We start from the raw sequence: 20,487 nt of genomic DNA, 5'->3' as shown, positions 1-20,487 counted from the left end.
ATTCACCAGGAACTCATGTGGAGAGAGCAGAGGCTTATTATGTTTGGGATGAGTTGGCCAGCCAGAGAAGTACCTCATGTAATATGCTATTAGCATATTTAAAAGATTCCAAATACATTCAAAACAGAAAATACTGGCTGCTGAGAATCTGTTCTCTTTCAATTAACCTTCCAACCTAGGTTTGCATTCCCTCAGCATACAGTGTGAAGCAATGCAGAAAGCATCCTGGAAACACTGCTGGTCTGCATTCTTGTTGAAGTGCCATTAAGATTTTCAAAAACAAAAACAAAACCCGTTGCTCCAAATTCAGTTCTTTGCAAATTAACTAAGCATATTTCACTTCTATGTGGTGGGAACAATAAAACAGCCCCTTCTATATATTTTTTCAGACATAACGTTGTCTAATAGAAAATTATTTCAGTTTATTTTCCTCTATTAGCTATATTTTCCTATATTAGCTGTATTTCTAACTAGTTAGGGCACATTTATACTACAAATTTTAAATGGTTTAAGAGCCATTCCTTAGAGAATCTTGAGAACAGTAGTTCTGGGAAATGAAAATGTTCACACACATGCAAAAAAAGACTCTGAGTTTCTGGCCAAAATGAGTGCCTTGTATATCAAGACTGGATTGTATTTTGTGTCCCTGGCCATTTATGCACACCCTCAGAGGTGGGATTCAGGGGGTTGCTAAAATGTTTGAATCCCACCACTGCACACCCTATCTATGTCACAGCTGTTTCCTTCATAATGGATTTCACCATATCTTTGTTGCCCATTTGGCTCAGCCACCAAGCCATGGGTGGCCTCAGCAGTGATTGATGTGGTGGGAAAATTTGCAACACTTCTGGACAGCATCAGACCTTCAGTGTTGCTGCCTCCCCATCTTTCAGGCACGACAGCCAGTTTTCCTCCCATCCTTTTCCAGGCACCCTTCTGCAGCCCTCAAGCAAATGTCGAGAGTTGCAGGAGTCCCACATGCTCCTGAGTGCTGGCACAGTAGCTGTTTCATGAAGGATGCTGACCCCTCGGCCCCTACAGGGAGCACTTTCAGAGGCAATGCAGGGAGTTCTGCGAGAATGTGGAGAGGTTCAGCCGCCACAGGGGAGGGAACTTTTCTTGTAACAGATAGTTCCATAGAAGCCCTTTTGATCAGTGGCTGAAGAATAGGAACTCCTGCTGTGTGGGAGGGAAAAGGTGGGGAGGAGCAGGGAAACCCAGAGGAAGATGAGTACACACATCACCGTCATTTTCCCTGTGAAGAACAGACAAAAAGTCACATTTTAACCAGTTTTGAAAACTGCAGGGAGACAAATATCAGAAGGGAAGAATGTAATGTTAGGGCATTTGTAGATGATGTGCTATTGGAAGACCCAAAACCATCATCTCAAAGCAATGGCAATATTTAAAAATGTTGGACTAGTATTAGGACTCAAAATAAGTAATCAGAAAATGAAAATGTTATTTAATATGAATAAACAGGATCAAAGGGAACTTGATTGATTTTACAATTGAAAAAAAAATATTTGAGAGTTGAATTATCTAATAAAAATAATAATCTATTTGAAAATATTTTTTAAAAAAATTGGAGCCAAGTTAAATAAGACCTAAAACAGATGGGGGAAATTACAGTTGTCTTTCATGGGCAGAATTGCCACAATAAAAATAAATGTTCTGCCTAGTTGTATTAATCAAATTGGAGGTGGGAGTGGTTTTAACATGAAAATAACCTTAAAATGAGACAGGCAGTACAATCCAGGGGGAGGGAGGGCAGTGAATCCTCTGGTTACAACACAGGCTTCCACTGGTATAAATGATCTCTCCGGGGCACTTATGCCAGCAGAGGAACAAATCTGCCAGGGCCTGACCTTGCAGCCCACAACACCTAGCTGCAACACCTGGCCTTGTGCTAGCACTTGCACGCTGCCACAGCTATGACCACATTCTTGGGGCATTCAGAAGGGCAGGGCCAACCTTAGTCAGCTTCCGGACCCCTCTCGGTCCTTGTACATCAGTAGAGCTGCCAATGGTAATATCTCTATTCTCCCCTGTGGGGGATGTGACAAATGCCCATATTTGGGAAGTGGTTTCCAGTGAGAGACGGCCCTGAAAGAGTTAAGTCCTGCCCAGTCCTGATTGGCTGGAGGAAATTGCCAGGGAGAAGAAAAGGAGGCAGCTGGAGTCCTGAGGGTTCTTTTTCCTTGGTTCGTGCTTGGACCAGGATCCAAAGCACAGAGAGCAGATCAGGAAGCGAGATCTGTCGCTGCTTGTGGGTTCTGACAAGAAGTCAGAGTGCTCTAGTCAGGCTGAGGAGGCTTGATAGAGAGTGAGGGAAAGCCCTGGGCTTGGTGGAAGGTGAATCCGCCACTCAGGTGCTTGGCAGCTTGGCTGTCCAGACTAGTGTCTGTCCAACCCCAGTTCAAAGCCCAGTCAGGAGAAGACCAGTCCATAAAGGGGCAGTTAGGCCCTAACAGGGGACTGCAAGGGAAGGTGGCGAGTGTTGAGCCAGAGTCCTTCCAGTCTAAAGACTTGGGTGGTTGTATTAACTAGAAAGGGTGTGGATCAGAGAGAATCTAGTGTGTGTGTGTGTAACAACTAAAAGCTGAAACCTCTGTGAGAGAAAGCTGAAGTAAAATAGAACCTGTGTGTATGAGAAAGCTTAAGAACCAGAACCTCTTTAAGAGAAGTATAGTGGCCACCTGCGTGTGACCAAACGGAAAACTTTATTGTAACTGATTGATTAACCTCGCAAGTAGAAGCTCTTTATTTTCTGTAATCAACAAGCGTTTAAAACCTCTCAAGTCAACTGAGAAGCCTTCAATTCTAGTAAAATAAACTTTACAAATTCTGTTTCATGTTACCTGAAGTTCTAGTCTACTTTTTCAGTGTGCCTACAAAGGGAGGTGTCTGTCAGCATATGGGCCAACACTCTCTCTTACAGAGTCTCCCCTCCATTTTTGTCAGAGGTTCCTTTTATTTCTCTGGGGAGAGTTGGAGTGAGGCAGACTCCAAAAAGGGTGTCTGAGCTTCCTCACCCTGTTACAGGAGAGTTGGAAGTTTTATTTAAAAACATTGTTAGGCTTCCCATGCCATGGGAAAGCCCTATGGAGTGGGTGGAGTGGCACTACTGTGGCGCCACCCTTATCTGCCTCAGCTCTGTGTTCAGCTGTTAGCATATTAGACTAATATTGGAAGACAGTTACCCTGCTATGTGGATAGTCGGAAGTCATTTTAATTGTTTATTATGTTTTATGTATGTCTTTGCTATTGTTTTTTCTATATGTCCTTTTTTCTTTGTTCTCTTTGAAACTACAATAAAGTTTTTTTTAAAAAAGAAAACCACAGGGAGAGTCAGATCTGGGGTGCAGTTTGTACTGAAGATGGGGAAACGTATGTTCTATGGAAAATGCAACTTGAAGAGAGTAGACACTCACTGTGAGGCAGACCACAAGTGCATAATAGGCCAGTGATACTTGAGACTGGTTGTTCTGTGGTACTAAACTGGGGCTACTAGAATCTGCAAACAGAGGATTCCAGTAACTTCACCCAGCAAAGTTTCCAGGGCCGTTTCCGCGCGGCCGCCATGCGCCCCCACGCCGCCAAGAGTTCTGCCGGCGTGGGGGCGCAAGCCCGTTCGCACGCAAGCGTGCGAGCAGGCCAAGCAGAGGCCCCCGCAGGAGAGGCGGCTCCGCACGGAGCCACCTCTTCCCCCTTCTCCGCCCCACTCACGATGTCTCCGTTGTCGCCTGCTGGCCGTGGAAGCCCCGCCCACGCTGCCCTCCGGTGGGCAGGGCTTCCATGCCAGCGCAGCATGGCGACAACGGAGACATCGGAGGGGCGGAGGAGGATTAGTATTCTTCTCGGGCGGCGCTGTTCGCGACCGGGCTCGAAGATGCTTCAACAACAACCCCTTTAAAGGGTTGTTGTTTAGGGCAGCCTGACGCCTCTGGGGAGCGCAGTCAGGTCTGTCAGGTAATCCGGCGCTCCGGGGTATGCACTTCAGGCCGCCATTTTGGGCCAGCGGAAACGGCCCAGGATTCTGTGAGGGAAGGCATGATAGAAGTCAGTATGGGGTATTCGTAGATACATGGACTACATCAGCCCCTGCCAGCATGGCTAATTGGCCAAGCTGGCAGGGGCTGATGGGAATTGTAGTCCATAACATCTGCAGTGCCAAAGGTTCGCCACCACAGTGATAGGTAAACCATTTATCACTGCTACTGTTAGTATTCGTCTTTTGTCATTACTGAAGGAGCTAAAGAGGTAGTGATGAACTAAAGGAGAACTCTTTCTTTAGCTTCTTCAGTAAGGACAAAAAACTATGAACAATGTGCCCTTTATTTTCTAGTAATCCAGATTGAATTGAGAGACAGTCACTATGCAAGTCACCCAGTGAGCTTCATGACTAGCTAGAAATTGGAACCAAACACTCCTCTATTTTCTGTGTCACACACTCTCATAATGAACTAAATATAATTGGATGATTTCTTTGTACTCAGGTAACTGTGTTGGTCTATAGTAGAACAGTTGGTCTAATATCACCTCAGTTGCTCTATAGTACAGTTGGTCTATAGCAGTGGTTCCCAAACTTATTTGGCTTACCGCCCCTTTCCAGAAAAAATATTACTTAGCGCCCCCTGGAAATTACTTTTTTAAAAATTTTAATAGCAATAAAACAGAAAGATATATGTATTAACATTTCTACCTGTGGCCATCACCGCCCCCCTGGATCACTGCAGCACCCACCAGGGGGCGGTGGCGCCCACTTTGGGAATCACTGGTCTATAGTATAGTTCAGGGGTAGGGAACCTGCGGCTCTCCAGATGTTCAGGAACTACAATTCCCATCAGCCTCTGTCAGCATGGCCAATTGGCCATGCTGGTAGGGGCTGATGGGAATTGTAGTTCCTGAACATCTGGAGAGCCGCAGGTTCCCTACCCCTGGTATAGTTGGTCTATAGTACAGGGTAACTGTGTTGGTCTACAGTAGAACAGTTAAGTCTAATATCACCTCAGAGACCAACAAGATTTTCACGGTATAGGTTTTTGAAGGTGAAAGCTCTCCACATCTCAAGGATCTAACTGTTCGAATAAAAAATGTATACCAAAATCACTTGGTGCTTTGCAAAAACAGTGCGAACTCCTAAAACCATGATGCTTATTAATTGATTTGCCCAGAGCTTGAAGTTCTCAAAGGCAAAATCTTAGCAGAAATTTTTACTAGCATATGATTGTTTCTTATTTCTACTTCTCATCCTTTAGGAAGAAGATGCTACTCGTGATAGTCGGTTTAATTTTGGCTATGGGATGGGTCACTGTCTACAGGTCAAAGACGGCGCTGCAGTCAAGGCGCCACCTCCAAATCCTCCATTGCCCCCACCACCAAAGGATTCAGATTCCATCAAAAAGAAGTTTGTTGACCGTGCCAAAAGGATTGATACAATATCCCGTGCTGCATTCCCACTTGCCTTTCTCATCTTCAACATATTTTACTGGATTACATACAAAATTATTCGCCATGAAGATATTCACAAAAAATAACTTTGTATGAGCTGGGAACTTCTAGCCAAAGTGACTCATTTGTAAATAGAGAGTGAAATGTCTTTTCTGTCATGGGGACTGAGGTTTTGTCGTCTTGTGATAACTAAAAAGGGGGGGGGGGTAGAAAAAAAACAGAAAAGTTTCAATAACAATTGCACAAAACAAGGTGTTGTGGGATCACAAACGTGAGGATTTCCTTATGTGCTCTCAACGTGGTTCTTCCAGACTCTTGCCAAGATCATATAAAACCTAAACAGGGCCAAATTTTTTCCAAAATGCTGTGTCTCTAAGACATATTTTAAAAATACCTAAACAGATGTGTCATATGACTGACTGTAATGGCTTAAGTGCAATGAGTTGTAAGAGGACCAAACTTTTTTCAGGGTTATGCTGCCTTTCTTTATGAAACAAGTCTACTAAGCTACATTCCATTAATGTCTGTAGTTAGTGGTTCACCCAGAAGTCCCTTTGTGGATTGTAAATTATTTCTACTAACCAGGGGGGTGGAGATTTATACTTTAATATCCTTGTGGGTGTGCATTTAATATTCTTGCTTTGTTAGAGCTGTTACTTTTGAGGTCTGACTTGTGTAGGCCGTGATTCATTTGATTGCTTCCACTTGTAGAAACGACCTGTGAAATGGCTCGTTTTATTTTGGTTCAAAGACAGTGCACTTATTTCAACTCATCTTTGCCTAGGTCTTTAAAAAAAATACTATTATTACATGCAGCATAAGGTGCCAAACTGTAATTTACCTGTTGTATTACCCTGTACTGCACTATTGATTAAGAACTCATTTCCTGGCATAGCTCAGTTTCGCATTGACTTTCTATTACTGCTCTCATTGTAGCTGCAAGTTGATAGCTGTGTAGGTAAACATACCTTGTTTACAGACCTCTAATTTCTACCTTTCCTAAAAAGTGGCTATCATTTTAAATATCATTGACTAACTGAGGAGTTTTAAAATTGTACTGTGATTTTCATAACCTGTTAACCTTGGGTGCCAGAGCTATGTGGTCCAAATCCTTGCTATGTATTTTAAAGTAGAAATTAAAAACAAAATAAAAATAAAAGCCAAACAAAAACCAGAGGTATTTTTGCTTACGCAGACAACTGGTAAGATTGAAAACAAAATTACCATTACAATTTTGCACTTGCTATAAAAGGGTTTATTATAAAAAGGTAATGACGATTCAATAAAGCTTAATGTATGATTGATTTTTATGCATCGTGCTTTCACTGCAGCTCATGCTCGTTGCTTGACAAAGTAATGTGCTGAGCCACCAGAGACAAAAAGTACTGAATAGCAAACAGAAATCTTACCTCAGCTTATGAATTCCAAAGTACATCAGAGCACATATAGCTTCGAAGAAAGATCTGCAAGTTTAAATGGTTTTTGTGTAATTTTAATAATCATTGCTTCTCTCCTTAAAAAAAGATTTAGGAATTATAATTTGGTAAAAGATCATTCAACATATGTTCTGTCTTCCTGAAAATTCTCTGATGCCATATAGCTAGAATCAGTATTACTTTGTTCGGCTGTATTTTTAGTTAATTATTTCTTGATATGTTATTTAGATCTCCTCATCTGATTAATATGCTGTTTAGAACCTGTCATTGATAGCCATCTATTACAATCTTAAATTCCTGATCAGCTATATCTAGGGTTTCCAACTCTGGGTGGGAAATTCCTGGAGATTTAGAGGGAAGAGCCTGAGGAAGGTAGGGTTTGGGAGGGACCTTAGTGGGTAAAATGCCAGAGAGTCCATCCACCAAAGTAGCCACTTTCTTTAGGAGAACTGATTGCTGTTGTATGGAAATCTGTAATTCCAGCAGATTTTCATATCTGGAGAGTGCCAACAGTAGCTATATCACCACTATTTAAAATTAAATGCATTCATGGATCTTGTTTCCTTTTGTCTATGCAACATGAAATAGTAATCAAATAATGAATTATCAGTCAATGCATATATTTACCTTGTCTACTCATGTTAGCAGGGGCGTATCTACAAGAAACGGTGCCCCCCAAACATCCTGGCCTTGCAAAGATGGGAGAGCCAGCAGGGTGCCTTTGAAGAAGGGGATAGTTCTCCCCATCTCCATAAGCACTCCCTCTTTGCAAAGCTAGATCCTGGCTTTGCAAAGGGGGAAGCCCAGGAGGAAACTGGGGGTGGGGACCCCAAGCAGCTAGTGCCTAGGACAAGTTCCCTGGTATGCTCCATCAGTGTTCATACCTACATGTTAGCACTGTGATCCTTTGAGAGCTAGGTCCTGTACATCAAAAAAATGAGGATGGAGTAAGAATTTATATGCTAAGGGACAAATAAGATCTTAATGTTCATGTTGGAAAGGTGAGAATATGACTCAATGAAATATCTCAGGAGGCCTAGCCAAGGCAAATGTAGGTAGGATTTTGGAAAAGAAAGAAAAAGAAATGGAGAATGTTGTCCTTGGGAAATGCCAGTTGTATTTTAAATGTGCCAGGAGCAGAATTACATAAAGGAAAACCAGTCTCCTCTGAGAAAACAAAACAGAATAAGCATGCCCAAGGGACTTGACCTAACAAGAGAGTAAAAGGGACAATGGTGGCTGGGTCAGCATCACATACTCTCTCTCTCAGAAAATGGTATTGCTCTGAGATATGCTACCAGCAAAGGGAGGCCTGCTATCTGGGGGTATTAATACTTTCTCATTGAGTGCTTCTGAAGTGAATGCTCAAGTGGATTATCAGAAAAACAAAATCTAATTCAAGTAGATCTTAAGGCTGCAATGTTAAATGCTGAGGCAGCTTCTTTTAAGGCATACGGGGAAGAAATCAAAGAAAAACAAGATCATTTTAAAGTTCAGTCTCAACAGTATTCTCTTCGTTTACCAAACCTGACACAAAAGATACAGCAGAATGATCAAATTGCTTCTCTTTAAAATGCTACTTGACATATCAATGTTTTAGAAGCAAATTTAGTTAAGTAGAGGATTTTTTTTTAAGGATATAGATTTGAGAAAATATAATTCCCCAAATGAGAAAATGTAACTCACCAATTGGTGAAAAGCCTTACTGGGGTTAGTTTAATTTTGGATATATCTAACGCTTCTTGCAATTGTCAAGGCCTTGTTAGGTAGATTGGGATAAACTATAACTTGGCAATTATTTCAAACTTCCCTGGTGATGATAAGATCCAACGTACAGTTAAGCACAGATAGTGTCATCCTAAGCAGAATTAAACCTTTCTAATGGTCAAACTAAATGATACTATGTCCCTTGGTGGAAGTCAGTATCATCTAGGCTTGCCCTAATTCATTGAAATCAGTATGCTTAGAAATGTGTAATTTTTCCTAGCACTAACTTTTCACTAGTGTTAATTCTCAGCAATCAAAAGATAATGAATTATCAGTCAGTGCACATATTTACCTTGTCTGCTCATGTTAGCACTGTTATCCTTTGAGAGCTAGGTCCTGTACATCCAAAGAAAACTGAGAATGGAGCAAGAATGTATGTGTTATGGTACAGCATCGATGGGTCCAACCCATTTTCAACCACAAAGTGGCAGACCTCCTTTAAAAATTCCTATTCCTGATACAACTCTTATTTAGCAAGTTTGAGAATAAACTATATAATATCCTTTAAAGATTTTTTGCTGATTCTAAAAGTTTTTCACAGCATGGCGGGACCAGATGATCTTGTCATCCCCCCACACACACCTTTTGAGGTGTGTTTAACGGTCAAGATATCTAGGCACTACTATGCTGTAGGCCTGAGCAGGATTGGGACCTATGGTATTTTTAAAATGGCCAAGTTTAGCTGTAAAATGGCACAGCATCCAACGTGGACCTATGGACATTGTAACATTTAGTTTGGCCCTCAGCCCAACCTAGAGGTGGAACACTCACGGGGACATGTGGGGTCACATGTCCCTGGGCGCACGCCAGCTGGTCTCCTTGCCCCCTCTGTGCCAGGCTGCTCCTTCAACTGGTGGAGCCTCCACCAGCCGAAGGAGCAGCCTGGCTGGGCCGCTGCCTGTTGCCCCTCCCTCTTAGCTCCTGCCAGCTAAGGTAAGTGAGGCAGGGGGGAAGAGCAGGTGTTGCCCCAGGTGCCATTTCCCCCCCCCCACGACACTGGCCCAACCTACCTGCAGGGTTGCTGTGAAGATAAAATTGTGAGAAGAAAGCCATGTACTGCTCTGAGCTCCTTGGAAGAAACAAAGAGATGCATAGTAAGGTTGCAACACAGAAGACAATCTCTCCTCTTCCAACTGAGTTAAAAATGTTTCACTTATGCAGCTGCATTCATGGAAGCATGGGCTTCCATGCACATGGTATGCACATATAATAATAGAAGGGTGGATGCCAATCCAGATATTGCCTTCTCCCGTCCTTTGTTTTCCTCTTGTATTTGAGTCCTCACTAAAACTCACTCAGACCCAGCTTGCTAGCTATGGCCAGTGAAGCTTTACATATTCAGTGTGAATCACCTCATGGATATGTGACCTCCCAATTTTATTTTTAAAAAATCTGCACTGACCTCGTTTCATTCTTGAAATTAGTATATTCACAAGTGGGAGTCATGAAACTTGCAAGGGGGATCCCATCTCCCATCCCCTGCTTACCTTCCAGTCTGGCTGTGGAAACCTGTAGAAGCAGCCACCCAATCAATCAGTTTTATTTACGGTCATTGACCAGCAAAGTACAAAAAATTAAAATCATAAAATTGCAGAAGTTACAAAAAATATAGGTTAAAACAGATAGAAAATGCATATGATAGGCAGGGCGGCCTTAAGCAAATCTGGCACTGGACAAACCTGAGTTTCTGCCCCTCTGCCCCGCCTGGCGATGGGCGCCTCCCCACCATGACCAAACAATGATTTTTTGTACCAGCTCACAAAACACCTCCCACTCCCATCAAAACATACATGGCTCTCTCCCCAGCAACTCTTTTCCTAATTTCCTAATCACAACAACCCTATGAGGCTACCTGAGAAACAACCTAAGCCAGTGCAAGTGGGTATTAAGCATGTAAATCCCTCAAATCACCCCAGCAAAACATTTACCAAACAACAAGCCAGCATCATCTCCTCACAAAACACCTCTGTATCTACCCCCAAACAGCACTTTCAATGGTAGTTTAAACTAGGGAGCTCGGAGCTCCCTTTAAATCCACCTTAAAGGGAGAATCTGGGGTCCCTGGTTGTAACAATTGAAAGTGATTCTGTTTGGGGTGGATTCTCCCACCCTTGAAACAGTACCACTTTGAGGCTGATTCAGATGAAACCAATAGCAGACTGGGCCAATCTAAGCACATTTGAGTACATTCAGACAAAATTGTTCGATTATGTCCTGCCCAAATATGAACAAATGCGAATGCAAGGTATTTGGGGTTTTGGGGGGTAATCTTGTTATTGTTTCGGCCTGCAGGGAGTGCATTTGTAAGGCTAGCGGCACCATGATTTCAGGGCATCATCCAGATCGCTCAGATGATACCACCTTGAGTTTGGCGATGTTTGTTCAGGGCAGCAAAGTTTGGATGCCTGAAATGGAATGCCCTATCCCCATTGTTTTCAATGGGAGCTAACCTGAGATGGGTTACTCCATTTGAGGGACCATAACTTTGGTCCCCTGAACATAACTTCAATTAAAACTTGGGTGGCATCATAAGAATAGTTACCAGATGATACCCTGAGATTTTGGTGTCACTTAGCTTTAAAATACACCCTCCAAAACCCCCCCCAAGAAATTTGCCCAAGATTCTTTTGTTTTGCAGTGACTTTGTTCCATTAGAAGCATGAGGAAATTCTTCTGAGGCAGACTGCACATTTTTTGAAGATAGGAGGGGCTTGTGACTTCAAGGTGGATCCAAGAGGCCTTGAGTAATACTAGCATCCAAGCTTCTTGGTGAACTTTTTGTTTGAAGGGAGTTGAGAGAGTTCTGAGAGGACTCAGCCCACAGATCCTCATGCGCAGGAGCCGGGAACAAAATAGTTTCTTTTGGGGCCCATAAAATTGAACCCCAGAAGCAAAAGTCTCCAAACCTGGATGCTAATACCAGGAGGCCCTCCTAGCCACTCCTTGAAAGTCTAAGGGCCTCTCTATTCTTCAAAATGCAGCCTGCCTACACACTCCAGAAATTCCCCAATGGCTACAATGGGAGCAAAGTCCTGCAAAACAAAGAATCTTGGGCAAATTTCTTGGGTGCCTGGAAGGTGTATTTTAGCTAGTGACACCAAATTTTCAGGGTATCATCTGGTAACTATTCTTATGATGCCACTCAAGTTTCTGTGAGGTTATATTCAGGGGGACCAAAGCTATGGTCCTCAAATGGGTAGCCCCCATCTCAGGTTCGCCCCATTGAAAACAATGGGGATGGGTATTCATTTGGGCATCCATAACTTTGTTGCCCCTGAACCAAAACATCACTGAATTTGGGTGCATCATCAGACAGTCTCTGATGATAATTCTGAAATGGTGGTGGTGCCATTAGCCTTAAAATGTGCCCCTGTGAGGTCAGAAACAAAGTCGTTCTGGTACCAAACACAAACTAATTTGAACAAATAAAGCCTGCATACAGGCGCCCCTAATCCCAGGCAGGAACGCCACTGATGATAGGCATCGGAAGATTCAAGACATAAGTTCTGACTAATAAGTGGTGTGTCCGGTGAAGCAGCCACCCAATTTTGCCCACCCCTTGCCGCCTTCTCTGAGCCCCATCCCAGTTCTCTGCAGGTTCCCCCACCCCACCCCAGCCCCTGTCTACACCCCAGCCCCTGGACAGGCAGGCGCATTGAGGCCTCTCTCTCTCTTTCCCTCTTTCTCTTTCCTTTTCTTGGTGACTGGTCCAGATGAACAGACATGCTGAGGCCCCTGCTAGGAGCCACAGTTCCCAGGCTGTGCTGTCCCATCTGAGATAAGAGGGTTTTTTTGTTGGGGGGCGAATTAAAAACTCCCTCATACACATTGTTGGATTTTTCTGCAAATCTAGTGGGTCACCTGAGTCGGCAGAAGAATTTGTTGGGAGAAGTATGCCCCCTATCTGCAGATTTAAGTATCCACAAGCAGCGGACACACATCAGAATTAGATATACTGATAGATGTTTTTATAGATTATTAATACTCCTTGACATGTTGCATTCATTTCTGAATGCTGTAGAAAGAATTAAAAGCTGTGGTATTTGTTTACCATCTAATTATTCTCCTGTTCACAAGCAGTGTAGGGCATCAACCTGAGCCATTAGCTTGATTCAGTGAGGTGATTCCTGCCTTTGTGAATGAAAGCAGGCCAGTTTGTGAAGGAAAGCCTTGAGGCAGATCACACCCACAACGCATTTCATTAAATACATCAGACACCTTCATAAATCCATCTGTAGACTTGTTACTTTATGCTGACAATACTCTAGACACACTAGATGGATGTATTTAGCAGCAGCCCTTCACAACAGTTAGATTTCTTCCTGACACTTACAAAGGTAGGTAGGGACTATGTACAATTCCCTGCTAAGATCAGTAGCCGTAATGGCTTCTTGTCAACAGTCCTGCAGTTAGAAAAAGATAAGCATTGAGAGATTGTCTTTTGAAGATAAGCCATCACATGGAAGGCCATTTGAATCTGTCTCCACATGATAAATGCAACTTGTAATGTGTTTGTGCCCTGTAGACACATCAGACAGCATATTTCTCTAGTGAAAGTATGGGGGGGGGGAGTGTGTGCCAAATTTTTCTTTAATGTGAGCTACTTCTGAGTAATTAAATGTTTCTCATGTTACTACCTGATGTTACCTGATGTTATTTCATCCTAGAAACAAAACATGGAGTAAAAAGAGGAACAGAAACAAAACTATCAGCATGAATAAAAATCCTAAGACATAACATCTCTTTAAAAGTACCTAGGACATATCTTTTCACTATCTTTTCCTGAGCCTGAGCCTGAACTACTCTATAGTTTACAAGCTACCTACTGGAGTCAGAACATGAGAAAGCATAATAGCTACAAAAAGGTTGCCATTTTTGAGTTCGGAAATACCTGGAGATTTTGTGGGTGGAGTCTAAGGAGGGCAGGGACTTCAGTTGGGTAAATGCTATAGGATCCACCTTCCAAAGCAGCAGTCGCAAAGCTACAAGGGGGCGGATGTGTGTGCCGTGCACTGGGCATATGCCTGGGGGTGCAAAAATTGCCCCAGGCCGCTTTCCCCCCCTCGGCGCCCCCGCGGTGCCACCTCTCCCACCCCCCTTCCCACACTAACCTTAGTTCCCTTCCTTTTTCAAAACTTTTTCAGGCTGCAAAAGGCCTGTTCTCAGTAAAAATGACCTGAGGAACTACAGTTCCCTGGAGACCTTGGGGCTCACAAGGTCTCCTGGGAAATATAGTTCCTCAGGCAGTTTTTACTGAGAACAGGCCTTTTGCAGCCTGAAAAAGTTTTGAAAAAGAAAAGGAACTAAGGTAAGTGTGGAAAGTGGGAAGGGGGGCAGGGGGCGCCGGAGAGGCGGGGAGCCGCGGGGGCATGGGGGACAGAAAATGTAGCATGCGCACCGGGTGCAGTTTAGCCCAGCTATGCCTCTGCAAAGCAGCCATTTTCTCCAGAGGAAACTTCTGTTACCTCGAGATCAGTTGTAATCCCAGGAGATCTCTAGCTATCACCTAGAGGTTGGCAGTCCTAATTACAAAGCAGGCATCTTGTTTGACCAGTTCAGATATTGAACAGAATGACTTTTAACCTTTAACTGTTGTTTTTTACAGGAACAGCACCCAAACTCTTCCTGTCTTCCACATATCTAAATTCCTAATAGAGTCCCTGCCATTCCAATCCACCATTTGAAATAGACTGACAAAGGCTCCTGGAGGGTAGAACTTGAAACCATCTGTCCCAGGTTATATTTTGCCCAATGTTTTTAGGGATATATCTGAGGAAAATAACTATGGTGGTAGAAAGAGAATTACAGTAGTTGGATGTCATCATATAAAGCACACATACATACACATTGACTATGATAATTTTTTAAAAATTATCTTGTTTTGTATTAAATACTCTTTTTTTCCTTCATGTATTATTTTGTCTGTATAAGGTTGTATGCTTCACTTATTGCTGTTCAGTGTTGGACCTCTCCTGTTGACCAAACTTAAGAGTTTCAGTAAGATTTTTCATAGATTCACACAAATGACAATTCAACAGTATGTGAGGCAATGCCTCAATTGATCATAAACAATATTTAATACAAGTATATCCCATGAGGCTTTTCGGACTTTTTTACAACTGTCTGACAAGTTGTACCTTGTGAAAGAAGAGGAGAGGCTCAGGTTTCCATGAATACCCATGAAGATGGGCAAGTCAGGCGACTAGTTTTCATATGATATTTTAAATGGGACAGAACCCTATGAAGTTCAAATGGTTAGAGGGAATCCATATACTTCAGTTCTTGGAAGAAGAACAGGCTTCAAAAACCTAATAAGCTTTAGAACAACTAGGGAATATTGAGAAGATTTCCAAACAATAGATTTCTGTGGACACTCAGAAGGGGACAGTTTTTCCACCTGCTAGACCTGATTTTCTTGGGAGTTGATCCAGAAGCATTGGAATCAGTTTAGGAACAGCTGCCCTGCAGGTCTGTCCTCCTTGTCCATTTTTGCAGTTGTGGAATGAGATTATTTAAAGCCACATTGCCTTAAATAGTAAGGATTTTCAAGGGTGGGTGCTGTCATCATCAATGGTTTCATCAGTAACATTACAGCATCCTCCTTTTAAAAAAAACCTAAAATGTCAATACATCATCAGAGCATTGTAACTATAGATTCTCTAAATTCCCATATTTCATTTTGTTAAAAAAGGTAAGATTGTATCTCCTTCCCTCCCTTGCAGACATAGAATTTTTCCATTAAATGTCTGTGAAGAAGAAGGATTATACAGAGATTTACTTTTTAAAAAATGAAAACACAGAATGTACAGAACCTCATAAGCCTATTGTTGCAATGCTCAGGTCATAACATATCTATGATATATTGATATGTTAGTGCCTTTAAAGAAAAGAAAAGAAAAATCACTCGGGGGTGGGGGGTGGGGAGAAGGAGTGGTTTGACCCCAACTGTCCAGGCATAGAACAATAGACTGGAGTGTGTGGGAGTAGGAGGGATAAAAGAAACTGATTTAAACATTGCACACAAGGCAAAAGCCTACTCAAAATTGGCTTTTCCAAGAACATAGAGTAAAAGTGGTTTCAAAGAAACTGGAAAGAAATAGAGGTTTCCAGCATTCTCATTTTACTCACTTGTAAGTTCCTCTTTCTTAGGCCATGTATTTCAGTTCTGCATGGGTTTGCTCCATTTAATGGTTGATTTGATACCACACAGCTTTAAGCTGGGCATAAAAACCTGTAGTTTAAATCAGAAGGGGGATACTCTGAACTTAAATATGTGATATTGTATCAACCACTAGAGGGAGGAAAACACATGTTGCACAAAAAAATGTCCTCCCCAAGCAACACGAATTTAGAATCAAGTGAAATGAGAATGCAGAAAAGCACAGGGGAAAAACAAACAAAAACTGAAGTTAAAACAAAAGGCACAAAAACGTCTGCAGAAAATGCAGGATAAACTGAAATAGTATAGGGCCAGAACAGATTAAAAATCCTATCTGGAAAAGCCCACAGAATACTGAGGCAGAGATACAAAGAGACTCTATAGCAAAATGGAAAAGTCAAGGAACAAGACAAAACTAAAATCTGTAACTTCTCTCTCTTTCTCAGTCCTGACCTGAAACCTTTTAAAAGAATGGATATCACTTCAGAAACATCATTCTGAGAAAAGACTGTTAAACAAAGTTTAAAATTGACTTTTTATGAAGCAATGATAAGAATTACTTGAGAGGCCTAGAGTGCAGTAGAATGGATGAAATTTTTGACTAATGTAATATAAATGAGAAAATCTGATTGTCAAGTGTTCACAAAGATGAAAGGTGCCTCAAGGAAAAGGAGTTTATAATGCCAAAAAAGGCTGTTCAGCAGTAACTAAAATCTGAAAAATATTCTTTAAGAAATATCACACAGTTTATTCTGAAACTTGCTAAACATGAAATGTTGTATCATGGATAAAAATCTGTAATGGAGAAGTCTGCCACTGTGTGGTTGAAAATGCAGATGGTGAAAGAGCAGCACTGAATAATGTAATCAAATGGCACATGTAATGTTTTTCTCGTGGGAGAAAAGAAAGCAAAAGTAGCTCTTGCATCATCAAATCTTTTTGATAATCAAATTAACCCTTCTGCCAGTAAAATGAATGCATGAGGAGCTGAAAAAGGCACTCATTGGTTCCAGGCTGCTCCAAACAGTGGAAGCTGATTCCCTCCTGCATAATAATGGATAAAAATTGTCATCCTGCGCTCAGTTATGCAATCATAATTGGATTTATATCAGTGTAAAATAGCATCATGTTTTTGCCAACTGATTATCTTTCATCAGCTGGAACAGGCCTCAAGTGTGAATTCAAGAATTTCCAAAATATTTGGGCAATGCTTCATTTTGATTACAGATGGAAGTTACATCAGTATTTAAATAAAACATTTGTTGAAATTACTAAATCTACTACAGTTTTAATACTGAATCTTCCAAATATTTTAACCAAAGAAAGATCAAGAATATACTACCCTAATGTAATAATATATTTTAATGTATTTGATAGTTCTTTCTTGGAAGTTCTTTCTGTCACACACAAAGAGAAGTTGGGCTTGGCTAGTAAATCATTTGACCTTTCTTGATTCTGTAGTGCTGATATAGACAGATCATGAGAGAGAGAACAGAAAGAGATGAGTTAGTGCTTGACTCTCATGGCCCTTTCAGGGTAATACCAATTATCACTTTGGCATCGGGAAGGATTTTTCCACCAGGTTAGATTGGCCAGGGATCCTGGAGGTTTTTGCCTTCATCTGCGCATAGAGCAGGGGTCTCTGTGGGAGTGGGGAGGAGAGAGAGTTGTAAATTTTCTGCACTGTGCAGGGGGTTGGAATACGTAGCCCCTGAGGTCCCTTCCAGCTCTATGTTTGTATGATTGCTGAGTAATCAGCAGGACAGTAATTGCCAAGTCTGATAAACAGAAGAAAAAATAGCTTGTATTTTGGCCAGTACCATTAACTGAACAGGCTTTAATTGCCTATTTCTGTCCTATTGCACTTATATGCCAACCTTTTCCCAAGGACTCAAAAAAGCATTTTCACATAAAAACTCTAGGGCAGGTTAGGCTGTAGTATGATGACTTCTGAAGTTCTGAACCTAGGTTTCCTACAACTTGCCCACTGCACTATGCTTTTTGAAAAGCTTGGTGGGTGCCAAGTAGGCTTGAGCAAAAAATAATAAAAAAATCAGTAACATTCAGATTTGTGTGGGGTTTTTTTGGTTTTAAAATTATCAAAAACCTGGAAAATATAAATATCTGATTTGGAAACAAAAAATATTTCCTGACACCCCCTGCCCCCTGAAAAAATGAATCTGTTTAAGGCTATAGATATTTTGGGGTGTTTCTGCAGTTTTCTGTCTGTATGACCATAGTTTTAAGACAGTGGCACCAAACTTGCAGACAGCCAAGCGTGCAGAGAGCCAAGTCAAGATCAAAGAAGATGGTGGGCTTCAGTAACTATTTATGGTGGGGAAATTTTCCACCCTAGACTTTTTTCCCATCATAGACTTACATGGGACTTACTGTTGTGCTTCAAATTGCACTGTGCTGGAGATTTTATTGGTGGCCGAAGTAGAGGTCTTTCTCTCGGAAGGGGCCCAAAATTTGCTGCACTGTTGCTGGTGGCTCTCCTCACAGGAATCAATCAACTTTGCTGAAGTTTGGGCAGATGGGTGGGGGTCCTATTCTATAGGTACCAAGTCTTCCTTCACTTGGTTACCCATACCATGGGACCAGAGGTGTAGATACAATGGGGACATCCGGGGACAAATGTCCTGGGCACCCACCATTGGGGACGCAGAAACATTTGGGCTAATTTCTAATTTATTTGGGTATTTTTAGTGTTTTTATTTTGTTGGCCAGCAGGGGGCACAGTTTTTAGGCTAGAGGCACCAAAAATTTCAGGCTATTGTCAGGTGACACTCCTGATGATGCCAGCCAAGTTTGGTGAAGTTTGGTTCAGCGGGCCCAAAGTTATGGACCCCCAAAAGGTGTGCCCTGGCTCTCATTGTTTCCAATGGGAGCTAATGGTAGATGAGGCTACCCTTTTGAGAGTCCATAACTTTGGACCCCCTGAACCAAACTTCATTAAACCTGGGTGGTTTCATCCAGAGAGTGTCCTGCTGATACCACCCAGGTTTGGTGAAGGTTGGTTTAGGGGGTCCAAAGTTATGAACCCCCAAAAGGGGTGTCTCCATCCCCCACTGCTTCCAATGGGAGCTAATGGTAGATGGGGCTACCCTTTTGAGGGTCCATAACTTTGGACTCCCTGAACAAAACTTCAGTAAACCTGGGTGGTTTCATCAGGAGAGTCTCCCTGGATCATAGAAGGGAGAAAATGGTGGATGCCTGCTGAATGACGAAGTACGAGTACTAGAAGGGAGAATTAGCCTTAGGTGCGAAGATAAGTACTTTTACACAAACCTTACTAAAAAATAATTAGCGGAAAAAAGAGCAGAGGAAGAATTAAAAATGGATAGCAATAACAACGCGAAAGAACGCAGCAGAAAATAAAACTTTTAAAGTAACTGCAAACCAAGTTATGTGTACTCCAGATAGAATAAATGAAAGTGACTCAAGGATTGAGCAGCTTATTGAAATAGTAATGAACTTTCAAAGTGAAACCAAGGAACAATTAGGGAGGATGAGACAAGAAATGAAGCAGGAGTTGGCAGAAATCAGGACTGAAATGAGACAAGAACTGACTGAGATTAAAAGGGACATGACACAATGTAAAAGAATTGATGAAACACTCAATGGAATTAAAAAAGCATTGAAAGACAATGCAGAACATGTTGGAGAAGTGGATGATAAGTTGGAAACATTAAGAGAGCAACATGAGAAACAAACAGACTTTATGGCAATGATAAAATACAGACAAAAAGAAACGTATTTAAGAATCAGATGCTTTCCAGAAAGAGAAAATGAATGACTAGCAGAACGAGTAATCCCTATTTTGAGTAACATCTGGGGCCTGTCAGAGGATGAAGCCACTAAAGAAATTGACAGAATGTATAGAGTCAACTCTAAAATTGCCAAAGATAGGAAATTACCTAGAGACATCATTATCAACTTCACCAGAAAGAACGTGCGGGATGGAGTGCTACGTTTTCACTCATCTTCTAAACTTCAAGTCAACGGCAAGGATCTGATTGTACTAAAGGAGATCCCAAACTCAATTAGATAAAAACATAAGGACTACCAACTGCTTGTGGATATGCTGAGATTAAACAATATTAATTTTAGGTGGAACATCCCAGAAGGACATTTTTTCAATACAACTCCAGATATTGTAACATCAATAGTGTCACTAAGGCTCAAGATTTCCTGACAAGGAATAAGAAACATCTGAAAAACTTAGAGGAGTAGGTTGGAGGGTAAGCATGAATACATTTTGTAAAGTTATATCTTGGAATGTAAATGGGCTTAACAACCCGGTAAAAAGGAAAAATGTCTTCCATCAGCTCAATAAAAATAAATCTGACATTATTTGCATTCAAGAGACTCACATAAAACAAAATGACGTAAAATATTTACATAATCCCAAATTGGGTACATTATTTCATGCAAGCTGTAAAAAGAAAAAGAGTAGAGGAGTGGCATTATATATCAAAGAAAAATTTGATCCAAAATTAATCTGGCAGATCAAAATGCCAGGTTTTTAATAGTGGAAATAACTTTTAACAACGAAAAAATATCAGTAGTAGGAGTGTATGCACCCAATGATAATAGAGCACAATATTACCAAACGTTACAAAAACACTTAAATGATCTGCATTCTAATAATTGGATAGTTCTTGGAGA

The 20,487-nt window shown here is 41.6% G+C and overlaps 1 protein-coding gene across 6 annotated transcripts in view; it reads left to right on the top strand.

The window, feature by feature from the left end:
- Positions 1-6,758, top strand: part of GLRA2 (glycine receptor alpha 2) — a 170,022-nt gene extending 163,264 nt beyond the window's left edge. For all 6 annotated transcript variants that reach the window (XM_048493790.1, XM_048493791.1, XM_048493793.1 and 3 more), the window contains one exon: positions 5,262-6,758. In XM_048493790.1, the coding sequence (XP_048349747.1) occupies positions 5,262-5,540 (279 nt within the window). In that variant the 3' untranslated portion in view covers positions 5,541-6,758. The remainder of the gene's footprint in view (positions 1-5,261) is intronic.
- The last annotated feature ends 13,729 nt before the right edge of the window (positions 6,759-20,487 follow it).

This window comes from Sphaerodactylus townsendi, linkage group LG04 (assembly GCF_021028975.2).
Source record: "Sphaerodactylus townsendi isolate TG3544 linkage group LG04, MPM_Stown_v2.3, whole genome shotgun sequence".
Classification (NCBI taxonomy): Eukaryota; Metazoa; Chordata; class Lepidosauria; order Squamata; family Sphaerodactylidae; genus Sphaerodactylus; species Sphaerodactylus townsendi.
The sequence above is the reverse complement of the archived record's forward strand: the minus strand, read 5'-3'. Positions and strand labels throughout refer to the sequence as shown.